A 27,933-nucleotide genomic window follows, 5' to 3' on the forward strand; every position below is an offset into this window, starting at 1 on the left:
TGTTGACTGTAGGAATAACATTTTATTCGAACTTTAACAGCACCTACCTCCAAGTATTTCTCAGTAAATGTTACTTGGCATTGTCAGATAATAGACAATGAATATTGAATACGCTCTTCAGTTTTAGAGCTCTGTACAGCTTCTTAAGTTTCTAGATTCAAGTGAGTAACTCATACTCATCTTGTTTCTTGGTTTTTACAGAAATATCAGAAAACCTTTGAGGTATGCAACTGCAACAGTTAAGGAAAGAACAGTAGTATCCCTCTGCATCTAGACCTTTTGTGCTACCACAGGAGGGCTCAAAACATGCTTTACAATGAAATGGGCAAGGACAACTCCCTTTAGCTGCTCCACTGGCTTTTTTGTGGGCAATCTCTATCAAAAGCGGCAACAAGAAACTGGAAGGAGGATGTGTTAAAGTACAGCAGTTTTCATAGCAAACACCTAATCACAGACTTAAACCAGCTCACAGCAACTCAGCAACTAGAGCAAGAGACTCCTTAAATGCCACAAAATCTAAAGATATGACAGGACATGTGACATAAGACTTAACCACCACTTTTGAGCAGAGTAAGTACAGGAATGTTTGACTATGATTCACTCACCCTGAGAAAGAAATAAATTCTAACCTTCCTCTAAAACAGAATTTGTATGAACATTAGAGATGTATCAGAAGGATTTGAAGCCAAGTTTACATTAAATGCTAGAGTGTCCCTCCATCTGAAGTAAGGCTGGCAGCTTTAGCTGCACAGTTATGAAGAATATGTCACAAAGTAAGGGAATTACCAATTTCATACATCCTTTTCCTATTTTGGAGATGCACATAAATATACACATAACATAAAATGTGATAGGCATATAACTAGAATGTGCACCTGGATACATGAACAAATAATGACATCCACAAGTACAATTATATTTTTAAAATGTTATTTAAATAGTAAATTCTTAACTCCAAGAAGGGTCTCACCTGGTATGGACTCAAAAGAATCTTGAAGTAAGTTGTTAAATGCCACAAGCTAAAATTACACTGACTTTCAAGGTAAGTACCTACATGTACTTCAGCTTTAACCAAAAACGGTTTTTCTTCTATGGACTTAAGTTGGGGGTAATTTCTGGAATTTCTGTTCTTTCTCAAATAATGCTTTAACTCCATCTGCCAGAACAATATGCTTCTTACTCCTACTCTTCAAGATGTCTCTGTGCTTCACAAATAAGAAGTCACATATAAAATAAAATGAGAAATTGTCTGTAACATTATTTAAGACCAGCAGGTAACAATATACAAACACTGTTTTCAGCTTTTCTATCATACGCACATCATCAAAGGCCCCTACTCACCACTTGGAAAATCATTAGTCTTTTTTTTCATGTACAATGGGCATTATAGGACATGTTTCAAGCACAACAGTTCAGAAAGGAAAGATGCTTTTTGACATATTTGTTTTTCTACACTACCACTACTATTGTCTTGCTCCACAGATGATAAAAATCACTCCAGCAGTACACATAAACTGATTCACTTTAAGTGGTTAATCCACATCCTACTTCAGTCAGTTTTTCTATGGGTAGTTAATTTCCTTCTGCTATAAAAAGGAAAGTGGATGCCTGAGGGCACTGTAAAGAGTATCAAAGGAAAGGGGCCACCTGCAGCTAGAAGCCCTGTAAGAGCAAGCAACGGCAAACCAGGCTCTCCTTGCTCAAAAAGCAGCTTCAGAAACCTCTCTCTCTCACTCAGATCACTCTTCAGATGTAAAATTCAAGTGGAGATTTCTGCACATATTGTGTGGGCCCTCAGTTATATGCAGTAAATAGATAAGGCATGGACAGAGACAACTATTGATTTTAGTTATTTAGTCTGAAAATTTGTTTCAGAGATGAAACAGGTACTGGCAGTCAAAAAATAACAGAACAAAAATAAAGCTGAGGAACTGAAAAATAAATGCCAAAACTCAAACCAAAAAAGAGAAACTGACAGATCTAGAAAGCTGAGTGAAAGCATGAAAAGTTTGTTGTTATAGGAAGGCTGCTGAGCCTCTTAGCAGGCAAGTTTTGAAGCAGCCAGAATTGGACATGGAATGAATATTTAATTTGATCACACTGTTGAAGTTGGTTTCATGGAAATTTCCCAGTGCTACCAATAAACAGTTTTTACACCTACACAGTGTTTAATTATGGACCAAAAAAAGAGTGACTTTTCAATTGTAAGGTGATTAGCATCTCCTCAACCTTAATTGTCACAGAGATCTGAGTATCTTTTTGCAAACATGGCAAGCAATATGCCTAGGAGTCACTGAAAGCAAAGAAGAGAAGGAGCCTACATATAAATAAAACTCTAATTCCTTACTCTAAGTACTGTTTCAGCCAGGACAAGCAGTTCTTACTAATGGCTGAAGGAATCAAACCCTCAATTTTTAACAAATCTAAATAGCAAAATCATTTGAGCCACCTACAAGCCTTTGCTTACTCATCTCTGAATCTGATCCAATAAAACAGAGAGTTTACAATTTTTATCAAGTCAAAATAAGGACACATAATTTCTGGAACAACTTTTGAGCCAACAGAATCTCAAGTAAGTGAAAAAAAGTGGTTGAAAAGATATTAGACAAGAAACATTAAGAACCATTATGCAGACCTATACTATCAATTTCAAGTGAAGGTGAGTTGTTGCTTCCACTAAAAAGAAAAGAATATGCATCATAAAAAACTTAGCCTAGAGATTGCTTAAAAAAACACACCAGTGACAAGGAATACAATTACCTGTCAACATCTTCTATTTTGTGCATGTTGAAAAGCAATGAGGGCACTATCTTGTCCATGTGCTGAGGTTCCCATATAGTTGCTCGGAGTTCATCATTAACTGCTTTTCGAACCACTCCCTGAATGCCCCTTATTCCAGCAATTCGGATCCTGAGGAAGGAAAAGAGGAATTAGGGAGGCTGAGAACACAGCACCTCCCAGGAGGGCTCTGGACCTACTGGGCAGCAGTAATTCAGTAGTGTGGAATTCCAGTAGGTTCTCACTGGCAGCAGCTGGGAAAACTGGCCAGTCATTAAGGTTGCCCATGTTTTCTCTGAATACTTTTAAAACCAGTAAAGAAGCTGACAAAACAAACAACTGAATAGAAGATGGCCTGCAAGGATAAAGCTGACACTACTCAATAAAGACTCAAACTCTGCACATCACCTTTGACCAAAGTCCCATGGATAAAACCCATCAACTCCACCCAATTTACCACCCATCAGTTGAATCTTTACATAATCTCAGCCTCTTCCAGAGCTGAAGAAAAATGGGAAGTTACCACAACACAGCTCAAGTAATATTTAGCACAACCAGGTGACTGTGTCATTAGAAGTAGTAATTAAGACCATGGATTAGTCAGAAAAAATCTTTAAAGACTTCTGAAAGATTCACAAGATGGAAGGCAAAAGATAATTCTGTCAACTTAAGCCTAATGGACAAAAGGAACCACCACTTTCATTCTAAAGCCATTTGAATGAAATGAATTGAGAACCAATCAATAACAACGGAATAATAAAAAAATAACCTAAGTTCAAAAAAAGACTTCGTCTAGCTACTAGCTATTGTCATCATTTTAGTAAACAAAAACAGCTTGCAGGAGAATCTGTGCATGAATAGCAAATTATTTTTTTGAAGTAATAATAGCAAATTATCCATCATAATAAATTATAGGAAGAGAATTTACTTCCTGAAAACAAGTAGAAGTTGGTACAGCTATCAAATGAAATAAGCACAAGTCTCACTAAAAATTTTAATTATGTGTATTAAAATCCATCCCTCATTTTTAAAATCTTGATTCAGGTATGGACAACACTTAACTAGCCCTTGCTCAGTCAAATTCACTGAATTAAAACATTTCTAAGATGAACTTAGAAGGTAACCAAGAGGTAACCAAGTTTTATAATTATTTTTGTTTAGATTTCAATTTGTAAATACCTAAATCTGTAGCTGCTTGTATTTCAGCTACTTCTGAACAATGTCTTGTGCATTCAGTATGAATCCAATTTCATTCTACATCTTTTGAGAAAGCTTCAATAGGATTATACACAAAGAAGGAGAGGAGAGTAAAACTACACCTAAATATCCTAGGAGTTCTAGCTACCTAAGATTTGCAGTACTTGGTGCTATTCAAAAAGTCAGACTGTCATTTTCTTTATAGGGAATGAGCTACTCTACTAAACACCTTAATAAAAGCTCTATTACAGACAACATGTGTTGCGAGTGTTAACAGTTTTCAGTAATTCCTGCAGAATGACACTTACCCATTTTGTATTTCTGGATCAGGGTCACAGGAGTGACACATGGCACTGAACCGGGACACAAAGAAGTCATAGCGTCTGTGATATGAAGGTGTGTCTTCTTCAATGTTGGCAAATTTGACAAACTGGAAAATTAAATATATTTAAAAAAGCTTTTAATACCCATTTCCTAAAATAGAATAATGAGTAATAAGCTTCATTTAACAAGTAACATAAAGTAACTGCATTAAGGTTAGAACCCAATTTTGACAACACTTCAGAACTTCAGAGAAGAAAATTCTGAATAGCCAGGTTTTCTTTTTAAAGTCTTTCCACAAAATCTTCACTTAAGATAGCTATGGAAGGATGAAACTGCATGAAATACAACATGCTATGCAATACGGAAACATCTAACACTCGAAGAGTGAGTATCATCAAATGTAAGAATCATTTAGGTTGGAAAAGACCCTTAGGATTATCAGGTCCAACCATTTCCCTAACACTGCCAAGTCCACCACTAAACCCTGTATTCTGTAACTCCAGGGATGGTGACTCAGCCACTTCCCCGGGCAGCCTGTTCCAATGCTGTTAACTCCTTGAGAGAAGAACTTTTCCCTAATATCCAGTCTAAGCCTCCCTTGACACAACTTGAGGCTGTTTCCTCTCATCCTATCTCTTTCTGCTTGGGAGGAGAGCCTGACACCCACCCTGCCACACCCTCCCTCAGCAGCCCAACGAATCAAACACAACCCTATTATTACCAGGTAACCTAGCAACATTCTGATGTACCAAAATTTAAGGGAAATAAACTTGGAGGCATTCTGTCAATTCTATCATGACAGAAGGGATAAAGGAGGAATCAGGGAATTATAATCCAGTCAACAGAAGAACAGTGGAAAAAAAAAGCCAATTTGCCAACATCTAACAAAGTCTCGAAGGGGTAAGTAACAGTCAACATGGATTTGTCAAGAACAAATCACATCAATCCATCTTATTCCTATGACTAGTAAATAAGTTCTGTGAATCCAGATGAAGCAGCATCTGTCAAAACTTCAGTGATGATGCTGACAAAAAATACACAAAATTCTCAAAGGGAAGCTAGAAAAACACTGTCAAAAGAACACTCCCCATAAGAGAGATGTACAAGAGTTTGGAAAAAAAATAAGGAAACACTTGTAAACCATCACAGTACAAAATTATAATCTGAGCTTCACTAGAGACTTAGATGAGCAGACTGGGCTCATTGAATCTGCAAAGAACACTAAGCTGGCCAGAGCTGTAGGCACACTTGATGCCCGGTTTTTGAGCAATTGGAAATAGGACCTGAAAAATCAAGGAAGCAATTTGGCCATGGTTATTGCAAAACAGCATTTCAAGACAGAAACACATTTTAAGACACTGAATGAATAAAAAGAACTTAGTCAATGCCAATACAATGGCATGGAAAACAGAACAATATGCTGTAATACATCTGCATTACTCATGATACCTATGAAGAAACTTTCGCCATCTAATTGGGTCAAATAAGCCCTTCAATGAAGTGGTGCATCCAGCTGAAACATCATAGCCTAAAATGGTAAATAACTGAAACAGTTCTCAAATTATTCAAGAGATAGACAAAGCTTTAGATAAACATCTGCAAAAGAAGAATGAAATACACTAAATTACCTAGACTACAGCTGCCTAAAAGGTATGAACGATAAAAGGTACAGAAGAGAGCTATAAAAAGAGAATAAATAAATTATTTTCTTTGTCCAGTGGTAATAGGCAAAGCAATAGGCTTTTATTAAAGCAAAGCCTAAGTCAGACATTAAACCCCCTCCTTTCTGAAGTGAGCAGACTGACTAAAGACCTTTTGGATTCTCCATCACTGACCATTCGAAGAACAGACTACAGAGGAAAGGAACATTATCAGGAAAGGCTGAACACTGTGCTGGTTCTGCCCTGAAGCAGAGTGATGTCCTATTAAGACCCCTCTGCTTTTACTCACACCATTTTTATCAATTCCTAAGCACAGCCTGAGGCATTTCCGTTCTATTTTTCATGATGCAAAACCGGCTTTCATCAGCACATTACCCACAGACATTCAGACAAGCCCAGAGCACTTTAGCATAATCTACAGCACACTGATTTGTTTGAAGTTTTCAAGCTGGAAGTGAAAGCTGTGTATTCCAGGGGAAAAAAAAAAAAAAATTAAAAAAAAAAACCAAAAACAACAACAACAACAAAAACCCAAACAAACCAAACCAATAAAAAACCCAAACCAAACCAAACAAAAAAAAACACCCAAAAACCCCCCAAAACAAAACACCCTCCCATTTCTTCTACTCTTTTGTTTTACTCTTTTTTTCTGTTTTATCTAAAACATCCCTTTCAGCTGCACTACCAGTTTACCCTCTAAAAGCTACAGGAATAGATGAAAATGATACACTTCATAAAACTACATTCTCAGTTGTTACTGAAAATGGGGCAGAATTGTATAGTACAAGTCCATTTTACAAATCCTTCTGTTAGGAATATCCTGTATCTCAGGTGGGAAAAACATGACAGAAGTCAAAATCTAATTCTGTATGGCCCACTGCTACAGACTGAGAGATGATCTACAAACAACACCTATATGTTTTCTCCAACAGAGTTAGTAATAAAAATGATCATTTCCTTCCCAAGAGATCCTGGCAAATGCTTCATATGTACTATGGCTCCCTAGTTTGTTTCATGGAATTGTTACTAGCAAAATTGATTTTTTTTTTTTATTTCGCAGACAAGAATTTCATTAGTCCTTACATCTCAATAAGGCACAAAGACCAAGGATTTAATTAACCCCCCAAAAATATTAGTATTTTCCAGACATTCAAGCGCTCAAGTCAACAAATGCTTCACCCAGAAAACTTCCACAAAAGAATGGAAAATAATGGAAACAAAAAGTCTGAAGAACACAGAGCACTGTGGTAGTGGCTGTGAGAATAAGAGTATTAATCCATGTTGTATTTAGCATCAGCCTTTAATATTATTATTAGCTGAAGTACTAATTATTTGACTGACAGTCTCTCCCAACAAGAAAGCTTAATACATTCCAATAACTGTTTTTGCTAGCAGAAAACTGCTAGAAGAAACTGCTTTGTAAGAACAAATGATGAATTTAGGCCAAGCAAGTTTGAGTGACTCCTTTGTTCTGAGTACTTCTCCTGTATCAGGGAGCAGCTTTGCAGCAGGGACACAAACACATAGTGTCACACCTTTCAAAACAGCATACACAGTAAGAGATCCAGAAAGGGTGAAGGTATTTTATGTCCTCATCTGTACAACAAAACAATTTCTCCCACTGAACATACAGCATTTCTGAAGCACAATCCAGGATTAGCATTTAGATGACTGAGCATTTAGGCCACAGGAAAGCTGTCTATGGTAACAGCTTTGAGTTGTGCACTGTCATCCAATAAAGTGTAAAATTCCATTCCATCATAGACATTTTAAGTCTTTACAGAAGATAGTCTATACATTGCAGTGGTTGTCTTCTTATTATTACTAAAGAATATTTTACTCCTAAGGACGTATTTTAAAAAAATTCAGATATAACAATTATCCAACCTAAAAAAGGGAAAAACTCTTATGAAAGTCTAAGCACTTGCCTAAGAATTATTTACAAAGCTTCTATAGATGTAAGCATGTCATTCAGCCACAGTAAATGCTTGCAAGCATCCAATGGTAACTTATGGAAGTTTTACCAGTACAAGCATCTTCTATATTTTATAATACAGAAGGTACAGAAAAGAACTTACATTGGTAGTAGCTTATTTCCATTTCTTTTGAAACCAATAAAATTCAATCAGGATAAAAAAACATATATATCTATCACAAAGTAAAGAAGAAATGTATTATTTATTCAGAAGATGTTTGTTCCAGACTGAGTCAAGAAATTTGCATCATATTACCAGGAGAGAGAGATTGTGGAAGTCCTGTAAGTAAACAATACAAAGTCTCAAGGACAAAATTTCTTTTATGCTGTTTTATCACTGCTATGTAGCAAGTACATTAGGAGAAAAATCGTAACTTTTAATGGTCCCTGGATGTCTTTAAAGAAGGTCAGTTTTATTCAAGAATAATCACCATGGATCATATTTGAGTTTGAGTTATGTTACTTAAAGCATTTCCCTGTAAGACCACTAGGCTTGACCTGAACATTACTTTTTTCATATCTGAGCTCCCCAATCTGCCTTCTGCAGTCTGCAATTTTCTCTTGTTTCAAAGAGGGAAAGAGGGTGCTGATGCTGGCAGTTACCACCTTTTATAGGCAAAGGTATTTCATTATTATGAAACTGTCACATGGGAAGTCATGATCTCCTATAAACATAAGACTCTTACAAAGCACACAGTACAGCCTTAATGAGAAGTGTGAATGTTACGTATGGACTTCAACAAGCAAATGCCAGAAGGACAAGCACTTCAACCTTCCTTAAGAGAAAAGCTTCAAACACCGGACACATTAACTTTACGAAGACAGTATGAAAATGATCACAAGGTTCCAGCAATGAAAATGGGTGATTTATTAATATTTTTATTTATTTATTAATACCTAGGGTCACCTGACACTTTCACTTTTATTGGAACAGGATGAATAATTTCACATCCTATTTTACTTTGTGCCCCTTGGATAAAAATTCTCCTGACCACCACATGTACAGTTGTGCAACAATATCAGCAATGGAATGTTGGCTTACAGGGCCACAGTAGAGTGGCCGTGGAACTGCAAAACTAGAGAGCACAAGTACGAGTGGGAGAAGCAATACTTAACTCTGAGTGACCCTAAAGGACTAATTCTAGCAGATGCACAATTTCTAAGATAATTTAATAGCCCACAGGATTAGAAACAGTGCAGTGTGTTAATCTTTCTCCCTGCAATTTAAGTCCTATTAAAAAGACAGAGGAGGGATCCTAGAGATCGAATTGTTCCATTGTGTGTTAATTCACTACCAGCACACAATTCTGTATTGGTACATGGAATGAAAGAAGGATCTTGCAATAAGTGTAATTTTCCATACTTCCAGATTAGCATGCTGCAGATAGTGCAAACAAGTAAGAACCCTGCTGGGAATATTAATTCTGACATAGCTTAATTTCAAAGTGTTGACATTTTATACTATTTTTACCTCCACATGCACTCAGTTCTGCCCAAGCTGACTGCTTTTTTAAGCCAACACTAATATGAAAGTCTTGTCTCAGGCACTGGTTGATCAGTTTTCCACTTGGGAGTGTGCTTATCTTCCTTTAACAAATGATGACAACCAGCATTAACAGCCACCTTCTCATGCACAGGAAGCTCAACACTGTCACTGATGGGATCATTATTTCACTGCTCCTACAAAGATACTGCCTCTATAAAAAGAAGCATCCTATCAACTAAAGCAGCTTTTGTGGTACATTATTAAAATGTGGGGATACTGGGTTTCACATATTATCTGCTATTTTTCACATGAAACCTCTAAAAATCTTACTGGCAAAATACAAAGGATTCACCCCATCAGGATTCCAAATTAGCTTAAAATGTTTTGTGTTTTGCTCGGTTTTGTAAATATGGATTAGGATGAAAGTTTTACTAAATAATGCATCCAATTGTTCTTGACCAGCTGCCCACTAAAGAAATTTTCTGAACCTTCTTTAAAAGCTGTAGAAATAGACATAAATTGGATATAGATTAACAGATAGAAATTGGATCTCTTACTCCAAAAACTTTCGACCACATGGTCAAATATTTTAAAGCTTGTTACTTCTATCCTTGTAATAAACACTATGAACCTAAGTAAAACATTTAATTATTTGTCCATGAGCAATGGAGAGGCCTCACATGATACTCAGTTACTGAAATTCTGCAAGAAAATTAGAGAGAGAAATAAAGTATTGTCATAAATTTCTAAGGATAAGCTTATTGCAACCAGCCTCCAGATCCTCTAACACATAAGCCACGGAGATAGCACTTTTTCCCACACTTTTTCAGTTTCCTCACCAGCATATGCTATCCTAGCACACAGTCTATAAAAATATCTTCCCTTCTAGAAAAAGCCATTTTGAACCTTACAGGCATTATCAATTTGAAATTTGGTCTACATAAAAAACCTCCATCACCTATTCATCATATCCACTATGAAATTTTACCATTTTTAAGCATCTGCCTTATATAAATAGATTTACAATTTTGTTATTTAAAAAATAAACAAATCACTACTGCTTTAGGAAAGAAGCTAACATAACTTATAAATGCAACATATAAAAGGTCACGGGAAATAATTATATGTAACCTGAAGATCAGACATAGAAGTACATCAATAAAACCCAAACAATTACTTATTTAAAATAGTCATCTTCAGGTTCACTTTTCAAAAATAAATCCGCTTATATTATAAATGAAATTAAATTTAAATTTCAGTATGAATTTAAGATGACAAAGAGCTAAGTGAAAGTTTAATTTTTTTCCTAAAATATAGAGCACCAAGTAGTGTAAGTTCTGTGTCCAAAACCAAATACTTGTAAGTCAGTAAAACACACTCAGAAGACAGTAGGAGCTTCCAAATCTTTTCATGCCTTTAAACTGTTCAGAGATGTTCAGTACAGAGATTTGCTTCCTTTGAAACCCTTTTAAGCAATCACAAAAGTCCCCACAGCTGAAGCAAAATCTGTGAGGCTGAAAAACCTCACAGTACCCTTACCCTACAGTAAAGAGGTTTGAATTTTACTTCAAAGACATCACTGCCTTTCTATCTCAATGAAGCTTTGGGCAGAAAACAACCAAAACCTACTCAGAGCCACAATCATACTCCGCATATTTTAAATGTAAGCAGACTATAAATCTGTAGGGGCTTTAAACTGAGTTTCCTAAAAATACTATGTAAAATTTTCCAAAGGTTGCCTGACTTTTCACCAGTCTAAAAACATTGACTTCATATATAATCCAGTCTTCTCTTCTAGACATACCAGTTTGCACTCCAAAGTGGTACATCAGCTAAAGCACATGAAGCATTATTCAGTCACCATAACATCTCCTCTTGTATTTTAGTATTTGTTTGTCTATTTCCTTCTGGAGGAGAGGAAAAAAGGCTGAATATGGCAGTAAACTTCCTTTGTTAATCTAACAAAATTTATTTAAGAACACAGTTAGCCAGTGTCCTTGGTAACAGACAAGCTGTTACCTTTTTTTCCTCTTAAGTCAATACAAATAGACTTATATCCTTTGTTTTCATTATCTCTAGAAGGTACCTAGGGAAATTAACAGTTAGGCTAAAATAAGGTTTTGGAACACTGTTGAAGAGCCACAAAAATTCTTTTTCCTCAAAGAGTTTCACCTCTTATATAGGGAAATTTTTTTCCTGAGTTTTACAGAAGACAAACACAAATTATCTCCTAATTCAGGAAGTCCATTAATCTCCTGTACTCACAAAAGACTTAGGAACCAATAAGAATATCAAACAGATTACCCTAAGGTGGAGTCCTGTTCAATAATAAGCATTTTGAAGTGACACATTCCTTATACATCAGAGTGGATGTTCCTTAAACATTAGGTTGGCAGTAAGCAAGGATTTTAAACAACTGGAAAGTGATGTACACCTTGCCATTTGATAGCCCAGGAAACAAGTTCCAAAGCCATTTCCCTAAGAGAACTTGCCCAAGCAGTATTATAGAAAAAATCAAAAAAAGCAAGGTAGCCTGGCTCAATGATATCTAAATAAACAAGTAAATTTTTATATGTATCATGAGAGACAGATCTCGTTATCCTCAGTAAAGCTGTCCTGCTAGTGGGGGAGCAAGGGGACACTTCTACTCTACACTACAGCAAAATTCTCTTTACTTCATCATAACAAGAAATTCTGCTCTGGGGTAGCATCACTGTACTACACCCTCCTGTCTTCCTGAACTGCAACTCCATTTAATTCCATCAGCTGGGAAGCAAGCCCAAAAGCCCAACAGCTTTATTGATTCCACAAAGAAACACACCCCTTGTTAACAATGGCAATAATTTACATTAAATGCAAGCATTACTCTATACACATGTAAAAACAATCACTCCAAGTGAAAACAGCCCACATCACAATCCTGGAATTTATGACACTCCAATTTTACCAGCTGGAAAATACAGTGGTTAGAAGGGAAAGACAACAGAGCTATATACCCCTAATTGTACCCATCACTCTAATTGGAAAACTAGATCTCTAAATCTTCATTTTGACACTTTAGTTATGCCCTTCAAGCCTGGATCTGAATCCTGAAATATTTAAGCTGATAAAATGGTGAGGTTGCAATACTCAAAGCTACTTTTCAGAATCTTTCTGTGTAGCTTAAGCAGCCAGAAAACAAAACACTGTCTCACCGATATACTGGCTCCGGGAGGGCTGCTTAAACACTCCAAATATGAGCTCACAGCAAAGGCTTCCTGTCCTACCAGAAGCTATTTTCAGAGGGAATAAGCCCAGATATCAAAAGAAGCAAAACAATTTATCTGTCTCCAGCTGGTATCTGCTCTGTGTTTAGGCCCTGCTACAGACAGTATCTTTCAACTCCTGTCAACTGGCAGATCCTTTAAGACTTCTAAAACTACTTTCCCAAGCAAACATTTACTCTTATTTGATTTAGCACCTGAGCTTACTCACAGAATTAGTCCCAAGGATTTGCAGCTTTGGTTCTCCTGATTCCAGAAGCTTGGCCACCATATGAAGGAAACTTTCCACAAATGGCTTTATGCTTTGAGAATGGCAAGCCATTAGAAGTTGATCCAGTGCCTCCATGGCAATTAAAACATAACTGAAAATTAATTAGAAAGATTCACATAAAGAAGTATAGTATTTACCATTAACTCAATTAATTCAGTTTAGGATCTTACCACAAAAAATAGAAAAGAAAGAATGGAAGGTATGTATTTCCCATTGTATAAAAATGACATTTAGAGCTATTTCCTACATCCATATTTTCTCTCCTTTTTCTTTTTTTTTGAGGGCGGGGGGGTGGTGTAGGAGGGAGGGAAGTACAGAATTGAGTGTTGGCCATTCACCCTTTGTATAAAGTTACAAAAACAGCTTTGGAAGTCATAAAAGCCAAAAAATGCTGGTCTGTGATGGATGTTGCTTTTCTTGGCCAATTCCTGCCACTTCTTAGACTTGATATTTTTCACTTGAATATTTGGTCTAGCCAAAAGGGCTGAAAAGAAAGATAATCCCATTTCCCTATATCCTGACTGACATTCAAGGGTGCATTTGGCTTACATAGCAAGGTTTTGTCAGCAAGGGGCTGTGAGGGTGGTTTCTGTGAGAAACCAGGAGCTGCTCCCATGACAGACACAGCCAGCTCCAAGATCAACCCAGCATATCCCTGAGCCTCTCAGGGACACTGGAAGTGCCCACAGAGAAGCAGATATCCATAGAGCAGACCATGGAGGACTCCTTGCTGGAGCAGGTGGCTGTGCCTTGAAGGAAACTGCTGCCCACAGAAAGGCCCTGCTGGAACAGGCCCCATGGAGAGAAGCCCATGCAGGAGCTTTTCTGGCAGCCTCTGTGAACCCATGGGGGACCCATGCTGGAGCAGCCTGCTCCTGAAGGACTGCAACCCAAGGAAAGAAGCCATGCTAGAGCAGTTCTGGAAGGACTGTCTACAAAGACAGACCCAAGGATAGAGCAGGGTAAGAGTGTGGGGATGAAGGAGCAGGAGACACAGGATGTGTGGTGGTAGGAACTAACCACAGTCCCCAGTCCTAATCTGCACTGCTTGGTGGGGGTGGAGGTAATGGACTTGGGAATGAAGTTGAGCTTGGGAAGAAAGATGGTGGGAGGAAAGATGTTTTTAAGCTTTGCTTTAATTTCTCACTGTCCTATTCTGTCATTAATTGGCAATAATTAAATCAATCCTTGCCAAGTTAAGTCTCTTTTTCCCCATGACAGAACTGAGTGATCTCCCTGTCCTTATCTCAACCCATGAGCTTTCCATTTTATTTTCTTCTCCATCTGGCTGAGCAGGAGGAGTGAGAGCAGCTGGATGGGCACTTGGCAGCCAGACAAGGTTAACTGACCACAAAGGGACTGGATCTCTCCTGCCTTCCAGACGTGATCACATTAAACATGATGAAATTCCATGATTTGTTAGCATTTATTTTTAATGCCTTCTCACCCATAGCGATGTCTGACCACATCCCTGCTCAGTCTCTCTGCCAGGTAAGCCCCAATCCGATCCAGCTTCTCTGGTGCCGAAACGGCATAGAAAGTCAGTTTCTCCATGTCAGCTTTAACAAGACCATCCTAGAAATAGAAATACAAAATAGAAAATTAAAGAGTTCATAGGAAATATAAAGCTTTCCAAGTGTTTTTTCTTTGTTTTCTAGTTAACATTTAAAGATCAGAGCCTCACAGATGGAAATAAGCAACTGAAAAAAACCCGCAAACTATTGAACAGAACTGCCATAACCTTAGCTGCAAAAATCAGCAACATGAAACAACTAAAATATTTTAAAGGAAATTAAGCAACTAGCTTGCTCCACCATTCTTTTTTTTTTTTTTTTTTTTTGTGAGGGAAGGAGTATTCTAAGAGAAGGTACATAGTGAGATATGTGACCAGTTCCAAGACATACTTCTTTCCTAATAGCACAATGTAATTTTTTTCTCTTCCCATCCCCCCACCAAGTATATTCAATGCATAATTTTGATAAAATATACAAACAAGATCGTAGTTTAAATATTTTATTTCTTCAGTGTCAGCTCTTGAACAAGGCTGACCCCCAGGAATCTGAGGGCTAATTGTCAGAACAAGATTAAAGATTAACATATTAATTCCAACATGAACTGTAACACGGATGAGGTTATAATCATAATTATCAGCTAAGCAGGATAAGAGTTTTTGTCTTTTTATCTTTTTTTTTCCTGGAAGTTCATAAAAACATTTGTTTTGCAAATAAATTACTTAGAAGCTTTTAAAACACTCATTACTGATTAATAGATTTTATCAAGCAAATCTTCTCATACTTTGGAGAAGGTCTGCAACTCAAGGGAAACATCTTGAACTGGCCTGTGTCCTCCACTGACCCAATGAATACTAACCAAAGCAGAGACTGAGAAGGCCAACTCAGAGCTACTGAGTCAGACTTAAACTGAAACACTCCAATTGTAGCATTTCCAGGTGTTTCTACACCTGTATCAAAAACTAGATTAGAATAAATAAACCTATAAAACCATACTGTTCCGTGCATTCAATACACTGTATACACAGAAAACATTCTTTAAAGCCAGTAATATACACTTATACAATCCCTGGCATTCAGTAACAACACAATTTAAAAAAGAGCTGACATACTTTGTAATATATAAGCCAAATATTACGAAAATACTGACTGCGCTGCTTACTTCTACTGTAACAAAAGATACAAAAATTTGGTAACATGCTTAAAAAATAGAGCAGCAGAAACAGAAGCTCTTGATCAGTCTGAACTGTCAAATGATTATGTGTAGACATACACATTCCTCAATGGTACACAGAAGTTATTTATTTTCACAGAGAGTAAGAGTTAGGCTTTAATATGGCTCCAAGACTGTTACAGTGAAAAGAAGAAATAAAATTGTAGATGAGTACCTGGAAAAATTTTTTTAAAATACCAGAAAAACCTTTTTGGGTCACAACCGTCTACCAGAACTATAAAAATGCTCCCAGTCAGTAAGTCAAGAATTAAAAAATTAAAATCCTGTAGAAAACCAGAAAACGTTCACACCTGCAACCATAAGAAAGCCAATATTTGTGGTTCTAAAAAGTGAATGAAGTGCTACCTCTGTAGCAGAATACCTTGTTTAATGAAATCTGTTTCTCTGAGCAAATGATAATTTTATTCTTCAGTGTGCAGCCCTGCTTTGGAAATGGAATTAGACCAGATGATCTCCAGGGATCTCTCTCCAGATAATTTATTCTACTAACCTCTCTTAAAGCTATTAAGTGCTCAAGCAGATTTTATGGTAAAATGTTAAAAATGAAAACAGAAAATTTTTACAAAATTGCTAAAGCATGAGCTATAACCACAGATTTTCAAACACCAACCCCTTAAAATTCTGAAGTCATGACTCACTTTTGGATCTTCAGGAAATATGTTGTCTACCAGGCGCTTGTAGCGGGGCCGCAGCGCAGCGCAGCAGCAGCAAACTCCTGCGGAGAGATTTACCCAATGGGATTTAGGACACGGAGCTACGGACTCATTGGAAGGGACAAGCTGACAAGCATGGAGGAAGAAGATAACACTGAATTCAGCTTGCTATCAGCAAGAAAGCAAAACCAAGGGAAGTGAAAGTAAGTACAAGTAAGTAAAATAAGCAAAAAAACCCCAACAAAAACCACAAAAAACTATCACTCTACAATACATGAGAAAATATGCAAGGATCTTGGGTATTAGGAATGCACCTGGCATCCATACTTAAGAACATGCAGAAAAGTCAAGGATTCTAAAATTGAGTCATATTAAAGCCAAAGCTACTTTATTTGCAGGTTTATCTTCATTGTGAATAACTGTTTCAAAACACCCAAATGTGCATTATGTACATTATTCTAAAAAAAAAGAAAACAAAAGTGAAATCTGTTTTAAAGGCACCCATATAAACCAATATAAACCATAATATACAAAACAAGCTCTGCATTCTTTATCACTTATCCTTCCTTTTACTGGGCATCGGTGAAATGACAATCACTTAAAGCAGAGAAATAAATTCTTTTGATCTCATTTTTACTCTACTATTAATATATATAATCAGAACAATGCATGTAACTTCAATTTTATTAATTTTAAAAGTCATGCCGCCTGCTCTAAAAAGGTAACAAACTTGTAAAGCATTGTTTGGTCATTTTTCTAGCACTAATAACTACTCGAACTTTGGAGTTTGGTTAAAACTCAGGAAAAAAACCCCAAAAAAACAACAAAAAAAGTTTCTGGGTTTCTGTTCAAGTGTTTATCAGGGCAGAGTTACAGCCTTGTTTTTAATTTTTTTTGACAAATGAGGTTTTAAATGTTTTAGTGGGCATATCATCAGATTAACTTATTGGTCAAGCCTCATATCAACACCAAAGCAGCTCTAATGCTCGAGAGCCACTGAGTAAACAATAAGACACTCAATAATGATGTATCAAGCATACATGCAGATCTCCTCTTTCAAGTCTCAACATCTGAAGGATTCAGAGTAGCTAAATACCTTACAAATGTCTTATTAAAGATATCCATTTACATACTCAAAAGAAAATCTTATAACACTTTGTTAAAAAATGCAAAACAATAAAGGGTATCTTGGCAGAAACTTTTAATGATTACAACTTCTCTGCTAAAGCAGCAAGACTTGTATTTCTTAAGATATCTGAGTAAACTTAGTGGTTTTTAACTTATCAGAACATCTGGGAGATTGATGAGAAAGATTTCACCTGCTGTACTTAGTTTTAATTACAAGACTCTACAGGAGTAGACATTCTCCCTCAATTACATCTGTTTTCTGATACTATTGTCTTTTGGAAAAAAAAATGTATTCTGCTCATACTGTGACAACTTAATTCTAGTAGTTTATTTAATCAAAAACAATTATTGAAGACAGATCTATGATTTCAAAACTGTGCATTAACTCCGACTTCTTCCCAATGGATTTTAATTTGCCTAGCTCATGAATTACAGTCCTGTATCACCAGTAACATCAACACTGACTTATGACTTCAGTAAATAATTATGAAAACAAAAAGCACTCAAGGAATAAACAACTGGAATATTAAAATTTTTTGTAAAATATTCCTTTGTTACTGCTGTCAAGCTCTTTATACCACTCCTGCTGACGTCTTACTCCTGGAGGTCTAACAAATGTAAAACTCTACATTTACATAAAAGCTGCAGGTATGAAGTAGATAAAATCAAAGTTGTTTAATATGCCACTGGAAAATATAGGTATGAAACGAGGTTAAAATCCTACTTGACTTAAAATAGAAATAATTTAGACAGTTCTACAAGAATATTCTATTGAGAGCAATGCTGTGCAACATCTTGAAAGTAAGTAAAATTGTAATAAGAAAGGAGTACTGTATTAGTGTCTTATACATAATTCTGTTTGGGGACATTCAAGTAAGACCATCAAAATCCACCAAAACCCACATAAAACTGCTAAATATTTCATGAGTTAGGCATGCAACTCTACAGCACTCTTTGTACTCAGTGTTCATATTTGGTTTTCTACCTTATGGTTGACCATTAACTTTGGTCCACAGTAAACAGTATGTTTGATTACTACTAAATATAACAAAATATTCTAACAATAACTATAGCAAAGTATTTTGATACAACTATCTAAAATGTAACAAGAGCAGGAAAACATTCTGAAATATTGCCAGATAGGCAATTAAAAATACTTTTTAGAATTACTTTCTCCCTCTTTATGTGACAGAAGAAGAAAATCTTTGCAAAGACGTGCAATCTAATCTTAAAATGGTGTTTCAAACCTGTGTTAATTACATAAATTTAACATAAAAATCTGGAAACAGTTACTTCCTCGAGATGTATTAAAAAGATCAGATAACAGTACAAACTCATTCTGGCAGCCTTACCAGCTGGTTTCACTTAATGGAAACATAATATTACTCTATTGAAATACTGTTCTTCAAATTTACGGAACATAGCAAATTCTGGCACCAAAAAGAGGCCTAACAGTAAGTATTCATAAGATTGAAAATTTTCTCCTCATCTTGGATTTTGGTAGTACCATTACATTGCTATGTATTTAATTATGGAACTGTTTACATGGAAAAACCCCATAAACTTGTCAAAAATTCTTTATCATCAAAGTATAAACCAAAAACTCTAACGTTAATACCATCAAAAGAACTTCCTACATTAAACAGAACAATCAAGTATCAGAAAGCGAGATTTAATCTGTCAAAGCTTTCAGCCTCCAAGCAGCACACTATCAGAAATAAAACTGACAGGTATTCCAAACAACACAGAAATAAATGATAACCAAGAGCAAAAACCAGAAGAGTTAACAGTCATGACACAGATTTTGTGGAAAAACTACTAATCATTTCTCAGTTATATTTTGATATAACCATGAAGGATTAAAAAACTCGTAGGAACAGGTTTAAAGAATGTATGAATGTATTTAAAAAAAAAAAAAAAAAAGACAACAAAACAAAATCTCTAAAAGATCAAGTCAATAAACTACATTAAAAGCAACCCATAAAATTTAGGAACATTTCACTACATAGACCAAAAAGATGAATCTTGTCAAAGATGGATAGAAGCTGAAGAACTTAAAATGGATTCCTTATTTCTCAGATACCAATTTAACACAGACAAAAATTCATCCAAATAAACACATCCGTTTCACATAAACAAACTGCTTTGTAGGTCTGTAGAAAATAGTCAGGTAAAAAAAGAACCATTCCATTTTATGCAGGTTTATTGAGGAAAAATCCTATGACAATTCCTTTTTAGTGTCAGAAAAAATTTGCATTTTAATGGCCTCCCCCTTGCACACATCTTTACATCATTTTATGCAAGTAAATATAAAGGTTAAAGCAGTATCTACAGAGAATTCCACACTGTAACGTGAGATTTAATGTAAAAGGTTTAAAAAATATTGTTTGCCTCTCCAATAGTGGGATTTTTATCAAGTTCAAACGTGCACATTCTCTTCTGCTACAGAAGTCCTATAATCTGCATTTTCCATGTTATAACTACACACATTTCCCAGCTGCACGGGCACTTCTTTTTACACATATTTATTGTCCACACCAGCAGTAAGACACAGCCCCCGCCATCAGAAAATGGTAATTTCACCTACCCAAACACATACACGGCCTCGGTTCAAAAGCAGAATTATAATCATAGGCTTTTTCTTGCTCAACAGTTGGAACTTGCACATACTGCCTCATCCTGGATATGAATTCACTCTCGGGGAACTGTCTGCTTTCCCAGAAATTTGCTCTCTCGCACTGGCATAGCCGCGGTTACTTCCCGCGAGGGCTCTGCAACACTGTAAGCTTATCTGATCAGCTCAGTGACATCTGCATAAAGCCACCAAACACGTGAAAAACTGCAGTATCAAATTCTGTTAACAAGGCCAGGCACAAGGAAAGAGAAAAGAATAAAAGATACATTGTCAATGTGTGATTCGCAGCTCCCCCAATGAAATTGCCCAGACAGTTTCATCACTTCAACTTGCCCGGGACACACAGTTCGTTATTTCTCTGACTAGAAGTAAAAAATCCATATAGTTTCAGGAAAAACTATCCTCAGACAGCTGCCACATATCACTGTAGAGTGATAAATATTTTAGCAAAGCCTATTCACTCGGTCTTTCTGGAGAACAGAGAGAAATGTATTTAAGGCAGAATACTGACCAAAAAGATTTCTTTGAACAGAAAGGTTTACATCTAAGATTAAAGAAACAATCTAAAAATAATGAAATTAACATTATCTCTAGTAATACTTCCTAGTTTAGGAAGCAAGGATTACAGAATTTAAATCATTAACATGATTATGATACATCAGGTAGAAAATCAATTTTGAGTTAAGCAATTCTGAAGTTACTTTCCAGCTTCCCATTATTTCTCAGCATTTTATTGTTCTAATTCCCACATTGCATCCACCTGGGATACACAAATACACGATTTTCATACAGACATTTTTATAAACCCTGGAAATTATAAGTACTGTTTTTAATAAAAACACAGCTAATAATTTCCACTACATAAAATCTGAATTCAAGACCTAAAAGATTAGTGCTAATAAACTCAGAGAAAACATTGAGCTGCACAGAAACTGTCCCCACATAGTTTACTACAGGAAACCCTATGTTGCAAATTAGAAAAATCGTATTACAGCAATGCTGTACTTCAAAATAGTGGGTTTGAATATTTGTGCTATATATTACTCATACAAAATTACAAGAAAACAAAAGCTTCAAGATGGGTTTAAACATAAAAGACTAAGTTCTGCCAATTGAGTTTAAAATGCCACATTTTCTTCTTTATCAAAACCTAGGAAAAGAAGTCATCTGTTTTATCTAATTCTGGAATTTCTCCCGAAGTTTTGTCATGTTGTCTAACATTGTTGTCAACTGTGATAGAACATTAATAACCTGAAGCAAGATGTCTTGTTCACTCACTGAATATTTTTATTATGTCCCAATAATAATTACGTCCCATTTTATTATGGTCATCCCTAACTTTATTTGCAATCATCCAAGCTTTTTTTAAAAAAAATCTTATTCTATCAAAAAATGGTGTAATTTACAAAAAAGTTCCAATATACAGAAATATGCATGTTTTGCTAATACCAAGAAACAGAGCAATATTAAAATTACATTTAGTAGCTCAATGCACTTAAATAACTATGTAAAAATTTATTTGACTGCAATACATCAAATTTTCATTATACTTATTTTTCTGTATCTGAGATGAGAAATATAAATAAAATAAATTTATTTCAAATATCCTGATGAAAGTGCATAAAATAACACTTCAACCATAACCACCTACTATACCCTGTTATTTCTGAACTGTTAATATCAGTTGACGCATTTAATTCAGAACTAAAATGACTTTCAAGGGCATTCACGTTCCACTATGAAAAAGAGATCAGACATTTTATAACAAGGAAACTATTCCAGCCATATAAGGGAGTTAATTAAAAATATTCTTCATCCTGCTATAAAAAGAGCAAGTGCTATAAGGAGGCGCTGATCAGCCATTGCAATGTCCCTGGAACGCACTCCCAGAGGGCACAGCGGACTCATCACTTGGGATGAAGCCTCATCCCCCAGATGAGCCTCTCCTCCCCTCACCCAAATGCTAGCTGACTTCTGAGTGGCTGGTTTCCAGCCTCTCTCCAAAAAACTGCATTTAATGACCAACATGCAAATGAAATTTTTGTCTTGAGAACACGATATTCATCTTGTGATGTGGACTTTCAACCCTCATGACAGCAAACCCTCAGTAACATCTAATGGGGAAAACTCCATCCATACCTAGGTTTTACATTAATTTTACAATATTGCATTTATTTTTAAAGATATTTTGGTGCTCAGTTTATTTTAAACAAATGAAAACTACACCCAAAACACCAGCTTTCTCCTTAGAATGTCTTCTCACAGTAAGCTAAAAAGTTAAAGTCAATTCTGGTATGACTTCAAGAAGAGTTCTTCTAAACTAGAATCATATAATCATTAAGGTTGGAAAAGACCTCTAAGATTATGAAATTTAACCATCAACCACCAACATCATGTTCACCATTAAACCATGCCCTAAAGTGCCATATCCATATATTTTTTGAACACTTCCCGGGACAGTGATGCCACTACTCCTCTGGGTAGCCTATCCCAGTGCCTAACCACCCTTTCTGTGAAGATTACTTTCTTAATACCCAATCTAAACCTCCCCTGGTGCAACTCAAGGCCATTTCCTCTTGTCCTCTCCCTTGCTACCTGGGAGAAGAGAATGACCCCCACCTGAGTACAGCCTCCTTTCAGGCAGCTGTAGAGTGATAAGGTTCCCCCAAGCCTCTTTTTCTGCAGGCTGAACAGCCCCAGCTCCTCGGCTGCTCCTCCTCAGACTTGTGCTCCAGACCCTTTACCAGCTCTGTTGTCTTCTGAACACGTTCCAGCCCCTCAATGTCTTTCTTGGGGGGCCCAGAACTGAGCACTGAGGATTCGAGGTGTGGCCGCACCAGTGCTGAGTACAAGGACAGAGTCAGTGCCCTGGTCCTGCTGGTGACACTGTTGCTGATACAGACCAGGTGCCATTGACCTTCTTGGCCACCAGGGCACACAGTGGCTCATGTTCAGCCACTGTTGACCAGCACCCTCAGATCCTTTGCTGCAGTTTTCCAGCCCCTCTTCTCTAAACATGTAGCATTGCATGCTGGAATCAGCACAGAGAGATGCAAATTTTGCTATGGTGAAAGCTTGTAAAAATAATTTGAATATAAACTTTTTGTGAAAGCAAGAAATGACAATGCACCTGAAGTTACTAGTAAGAAGTAGGAAAAACCCCCAAGTTAGTCAGATAATGCTCACCACTAAGCTTCTTCAATGAAGTATTCTTTTCAGAGCCAGTGGCAATTAGAACAAATCCCCCAGGAACATATTATCTTTGGGGCGTGTGTTTTAAAGACTTCTAATCCATTAAAAGAAAGTCTTCCATTACATCAGGTTCTCCAGTTGCATTCCTTAAATTCCACCCCCGGCAGTGTTTCCATACCGTCTCTCCTTTCTCCCACCTTTGTTGGTTTCACACAGTAACTTTGCTTAACTTGCTCATTTCTGTTCTCCTCAATACCGCCTCCTCCTTTCCTGCTTTGAGACAGTACTGTCACTATTTTTAATACAGCATTAAAATTATCTAAAACTAATCTTTTTCCAGTGGAAGAAGCTCTATGACATGAGTTTTGCCTCTTAATTCCTGCCCTTACTTATATTCCTAGTAAGCTGGCCAACGTCATTTACTTCCCTGACTACTATCTAAAGCAATACAAAAAGGAGACTTCAGGAGACTAGAAAGACACATTTAAATAAATCTCCTTGACCCCCCTTCATCACAGCTGGCATTGATAATCTGCTCAGGGGAAAAAATGAACAGGCAAAGTCCAACTTTCATTCCTGCTTCCACGACTTAGTTTGCAGTTGGGAAATGAGTTCTAGGTGGTAAATCCAGTGGACAGAAAAAAAACCCACACAGGTTTTATTTCATCATATTGTTATTTCTAAACAAATATTGATTTCATAACAAGGTGTTTCATAAAGCAGTGAAAAACACACTGTAAATAAACTACTAGACTAAAGGAGACAGAAAGAGGCTCATGGTGCTTTGTATGTTCTCTGAAGCACATAACCTGCTATTATTCCTCCATCCAGGCAAAGAGCAGAGCATGGAGTGGACTCCTAACACTGACAAAACACCCACTGTGCACATTCACTACCACTGAGCCAGGAGGACATTCTTTACCCACTATTTAATTCTGATTAAAAGAAGTAAAGAAGGATAGACATTATCACAGCAACCTCGTTCTACTCCAGCTACTTAACACACCAATCTCTGCTTGTCCAAATGCCTGGCTCCTCCCAACATCCATGGGTACTAGAGAATGGAAAATTCCCAGCACAGTGACAATCCTGGCACAGAAGTAGCCTCTGAGTTCCAGACAATCCTGCTCAAAGCCTTGACCCTAAGCTATTGTCTCACCCAGATGAGCCATTTTCAAAATGCTGCATCCTTCAACACCTCCCAGGTGCAGAAGACAGTTGTAGGTGACAGAGTACTGTAAATGTCATGTGTGTTCAAAGGCCAAGCTACCTAACTTGCTTAATACCCCACTGAGAATGGGGGCTGCAATATCTCTTCTACCACCTTGTTCTCACTTTGTGGCAGCTTAAGGAGCAACATCTAACATGGAAGACCAGTAGAGGCTGGTGCACCTGTGGATTGAGATGGACACTGAAGGAAAGATGCTACACGTGGCATGGCTGAATGGTAACAGGCCAAGCAGCAACACTTAGCATAGCTCCAGGGTGGCCAGAGGTGAATAAGAAGCAATTCTTGAGGGGTGCCAGAGGCAAAGTTATTCCAAAAGGGTCACTGTCTGCCTCTGAAGCCTTCAAACTATACTTCTAATCAGCAGGTTGGCCAGCTACTGGTAAATATATATACATACATACTTGGCTAAAAGGCTCAGTACTTTGGTGACTAAGTCCAGGCTACAGAATGCCTCCCAGCTGCTTGAGCTGAATACCTTTGCTTCCCAGTCCCAACCCCAGGCAGCACATCACACTCCTGACAGGGACTTTCTTTGTGCCACTCTGCCTATGCCCAGTTTTAGTTTTAAAATTTCTAATATAGATGTTCCTTCCACATTTCCCATTCCATTGCATTTCCTCATACTACTGGACACAGCCCTCTTTCCCAGCAAGGAAAAGAGTTATTTTGTTGCTTAAACACTTCCTGCTCGCTTCTGTTCTCTACAGGAACTCATGTGTACTAAGATACTGCCTCTAGGGGAACACCCCCTTCTATACCTGAGGATCAAAGGGGAATCCATGGGAAGCTGGACAACAGCACAGGTCTGGATACAACTCTAGGAGTTAACAATTAATGGAACCTTTAAGTTCTCAAGCTTAGGGCAGTAGCACATAGGGATTACTTAGCATCTCAGAACACAAACAGCCACTCAAACACCATATAAAGTTCCGCTTTTGAGAAGTTTTAATTCCACGGTCAGCATCACAAAAGAAACTGGAACGGCTCCTGACATATGGAAAAGTTGCCAACATGTCTAGAATTTTATCTTCTCGGTTAACTGAAATCTGCATTACACAGTAGCCTCTTCTACTTTGGAAGCTGTTGCTTCCCTACACCAAGAAACTAATGGAAAAATGTAAAACACTCTCTGCTTTTAGAATTTTATGAAGATTTTGTCAATACTACACATCTTTATTATTTGAAGAGAGCTATCAGGATGGCACTGATAAACTATCACCAGTGCTACAGACAATAAGCCACTTCAAACCAATGAGTAACTGGTCAGCAAGTGCCCAGGGTTTCAAGTCTTCTTAGAGGGAAAGCACCTGAAACTCTGAACATGGAAAAACCTGAATGTAAAGCCACACAATTTTTTCTGATGAATGCTACTTTTTCCATTTTCTTAAGATGATGCAGTTTACTTTGTTCATCCAATCCACAGGGAAGGAACGCAGCTGTAGTGGTAAGAACTTCCTGAATCTTATGCTGCTATCATCTTTTTCCTTAGCAAAAAGGATGCTCAGAACTGTTGTGTCACCTCCTCATCATGTATCCTGTGACTGCAGTAGGTGGACTGAGAGGATTTAACTCTCCACTCCCCCCACGGTGCCTTGCAGCTCACACTGCCCAAACACACGGGGCTGAAACAGACCAGGGGGTAGGTACCACACTGCCACTTGAAAAACAAGGCATGAGAAGGCTTTTGTGAGTGAAAAAATGCCATGATTAAATTATTATATGTCATTATATTAAAAGTTCTAATGATGAGGAAACAAAGGTTCACAGGCCTTCTCTCCAGAACCCTCAAAGCTAATGGAGAAGGTAAGCTTAGCTCAGGAAACCAGATTTAACCAGTTCAGCATAAAGCACTGACCTGGTTATAGGACATATAAGAGAGTGTCATTGTATAGATCCTTTCTTCTATTAAAATCATCCAAAATACCAATATAAACATGGCCAGAGCTTCAAAAACAAGTTTTACCTTCATTTGAGCAAACCCAGCTACAGGCTTCAATACATTTGCACAGATTTTGAAAAATATTTCCTAATTAAAAGAAAAATATTCTGTTCACAAGTAGTCTAATACCACATTACATACATTTTATTTCCTGCACAAATACACAGTATACAGAGAAAGTAACATAACAGTGGATGGAAGTGTTCCTGTGAATCTAGAACCATACTGCACTATTTATGCTGAGAAGACAGAGTGCAGCAAGCCTTCTGAGGCACATACACAAAGCTCAAAACATGACAAAGCATCTGTTCCTGTTCAGTAACAAAAGCGTTTAAACTGTACTGACGTTAATGAAAAATAAAATGCTAAACAAAAATGTGGTAATGTCAGGTTGAAAAGCAGAGTCACAGAGGATACTAAGGCTTCAGAATTCAAATTCTTCTTTAAATATCACCAATCTTCAATTAAGTGCTCTGTTTGTGTCTATTCCTAGCTGTTTCATTTTCCCAGAAAGCATTTACAAAATGAGATATTGCCATTTGGACATGGAAACATACATGTTTCCATAAAAGGAAAAAGAACATTAAAAGAATAAGGAATCAAAAATTTGAAAAAAAATCTCCTTCCACTGATGTTGTTTTACATCACAACAACACAGACTCCGAACTTCGGAAGGCTGAAAATTACTCTTTAATTTTTGGAATATGTTTCTCTTATATACTATTTTACACAGACCAATTTGATTGGTGAACAAAAGACAAACCTCTTCAAACACATTGGTCAGATCAGAGGGACATCAAGAAAAGGTCCCTCCTAGGAAAAGGAATGAAAACAAAGTAGAGTTACAAAAACACTTCTCTTGTTTACAGAAAATTCCCTGGGAAAAGAATTTCAGATCTCAGGCAGAAAACCAGGGCTACATTCCGTATTATCAAGAACAGGTCCTTGGAGCTGCAAATATACTCCATATTACATGTTCTCCTTTCTCTGCAGTTTTATCTAGTTCATCCTGCCCTCACAGAAGAGCAGCTTTTGAACAACCCAGCAAACAGAAGTTTATGCAACAACTTTTCAATTATTCAGAGTTTAAAACATAGACACGAAAGACGTAAGTTTCACTGAAAAAACCCCAACCTTCTAGGTCAATACGAACTATAAAATATCCTCATGGTTGTTACCTTTCCCATTAGTTCTAAAGAGCACTTCATCTTGAACTCAGATTTCGCCCAAGAACAGAAAAGCAGCTCTTCTTCCCAACAGAGGGATAAAAGGTGAGAACATAGCCCTGCCTAGAACCACAAATCTCAAGTAATTAAACAGCAATTTCTCCCCTCCTGTAATGTCTAACCAGTTAGAGAGGAACACAGACACAGTGCATTTGCTCTTCTGGGCACCTTCAGTACCTTAAGACTGTGTATTTACCTTTCCTACCACAACTTCTGTTTCCCACCAAAC

General features: G+C 37.0%; 1 protein-coding gene across 6 annotated transcripts in view; it reads right to left on the bottom strand.

Moving 5' to 3' along the window:
* The window catches only part of EFR3A (EFR3 homolog A), a 79,204-nt gene that overhangs the window by 39,184 nt on the left and 12,087 nt on the right, over nt 1-27,933 (bottom strand). For all 6 annotated transcript variants that reach the window (XM_066175856.1, XM_066175846.1, XM_066175828.1 and 3 more), the window contains 5 exons: nt 16,339-16,415; nt 14,403-14,530; nt 12,896-13,046; nt 4,284-4,405; nt 2,761-2,910 (listed from right to left, as the gene is read on the bottom strand). In XM_066175856.1, the coding sequence (XP_066031953.1) occupies nt 2,761-2,910; nt 4,284-4,405; nt 12,896-13,046; nt 14,403-14,509 (530 nt within the window). In that variant the 5' untranslated portion in view covers nt 14,510-14,530; nt 16,339-16,415. Of the gene's footprint in view, nt 1-2,760; nt 2,911-4,283; nt 4,406-12,895; nt 13,047-14,402; nt 14,531-16,338; nt 16,416-27,933 lie in introns of those variants that run through there.

This window comes from Chamaea fasciata, unplaced genomic scaffold (assembly GCF_029207755.1).
Source record: "Chamaea fasciata isolate MVZ Bird 193981 ecotype frontalis unplaced genomic scaffold, bChaFas1.0.hap1 SCAF_1, whole genome shotgun sequence".
NCBI classification, from domain to species: Eukaryota; Metazoa; Chordata; class Aves; order Passeriformes; family Sylviidae; genus Chamaea; species Chamaea fasciata.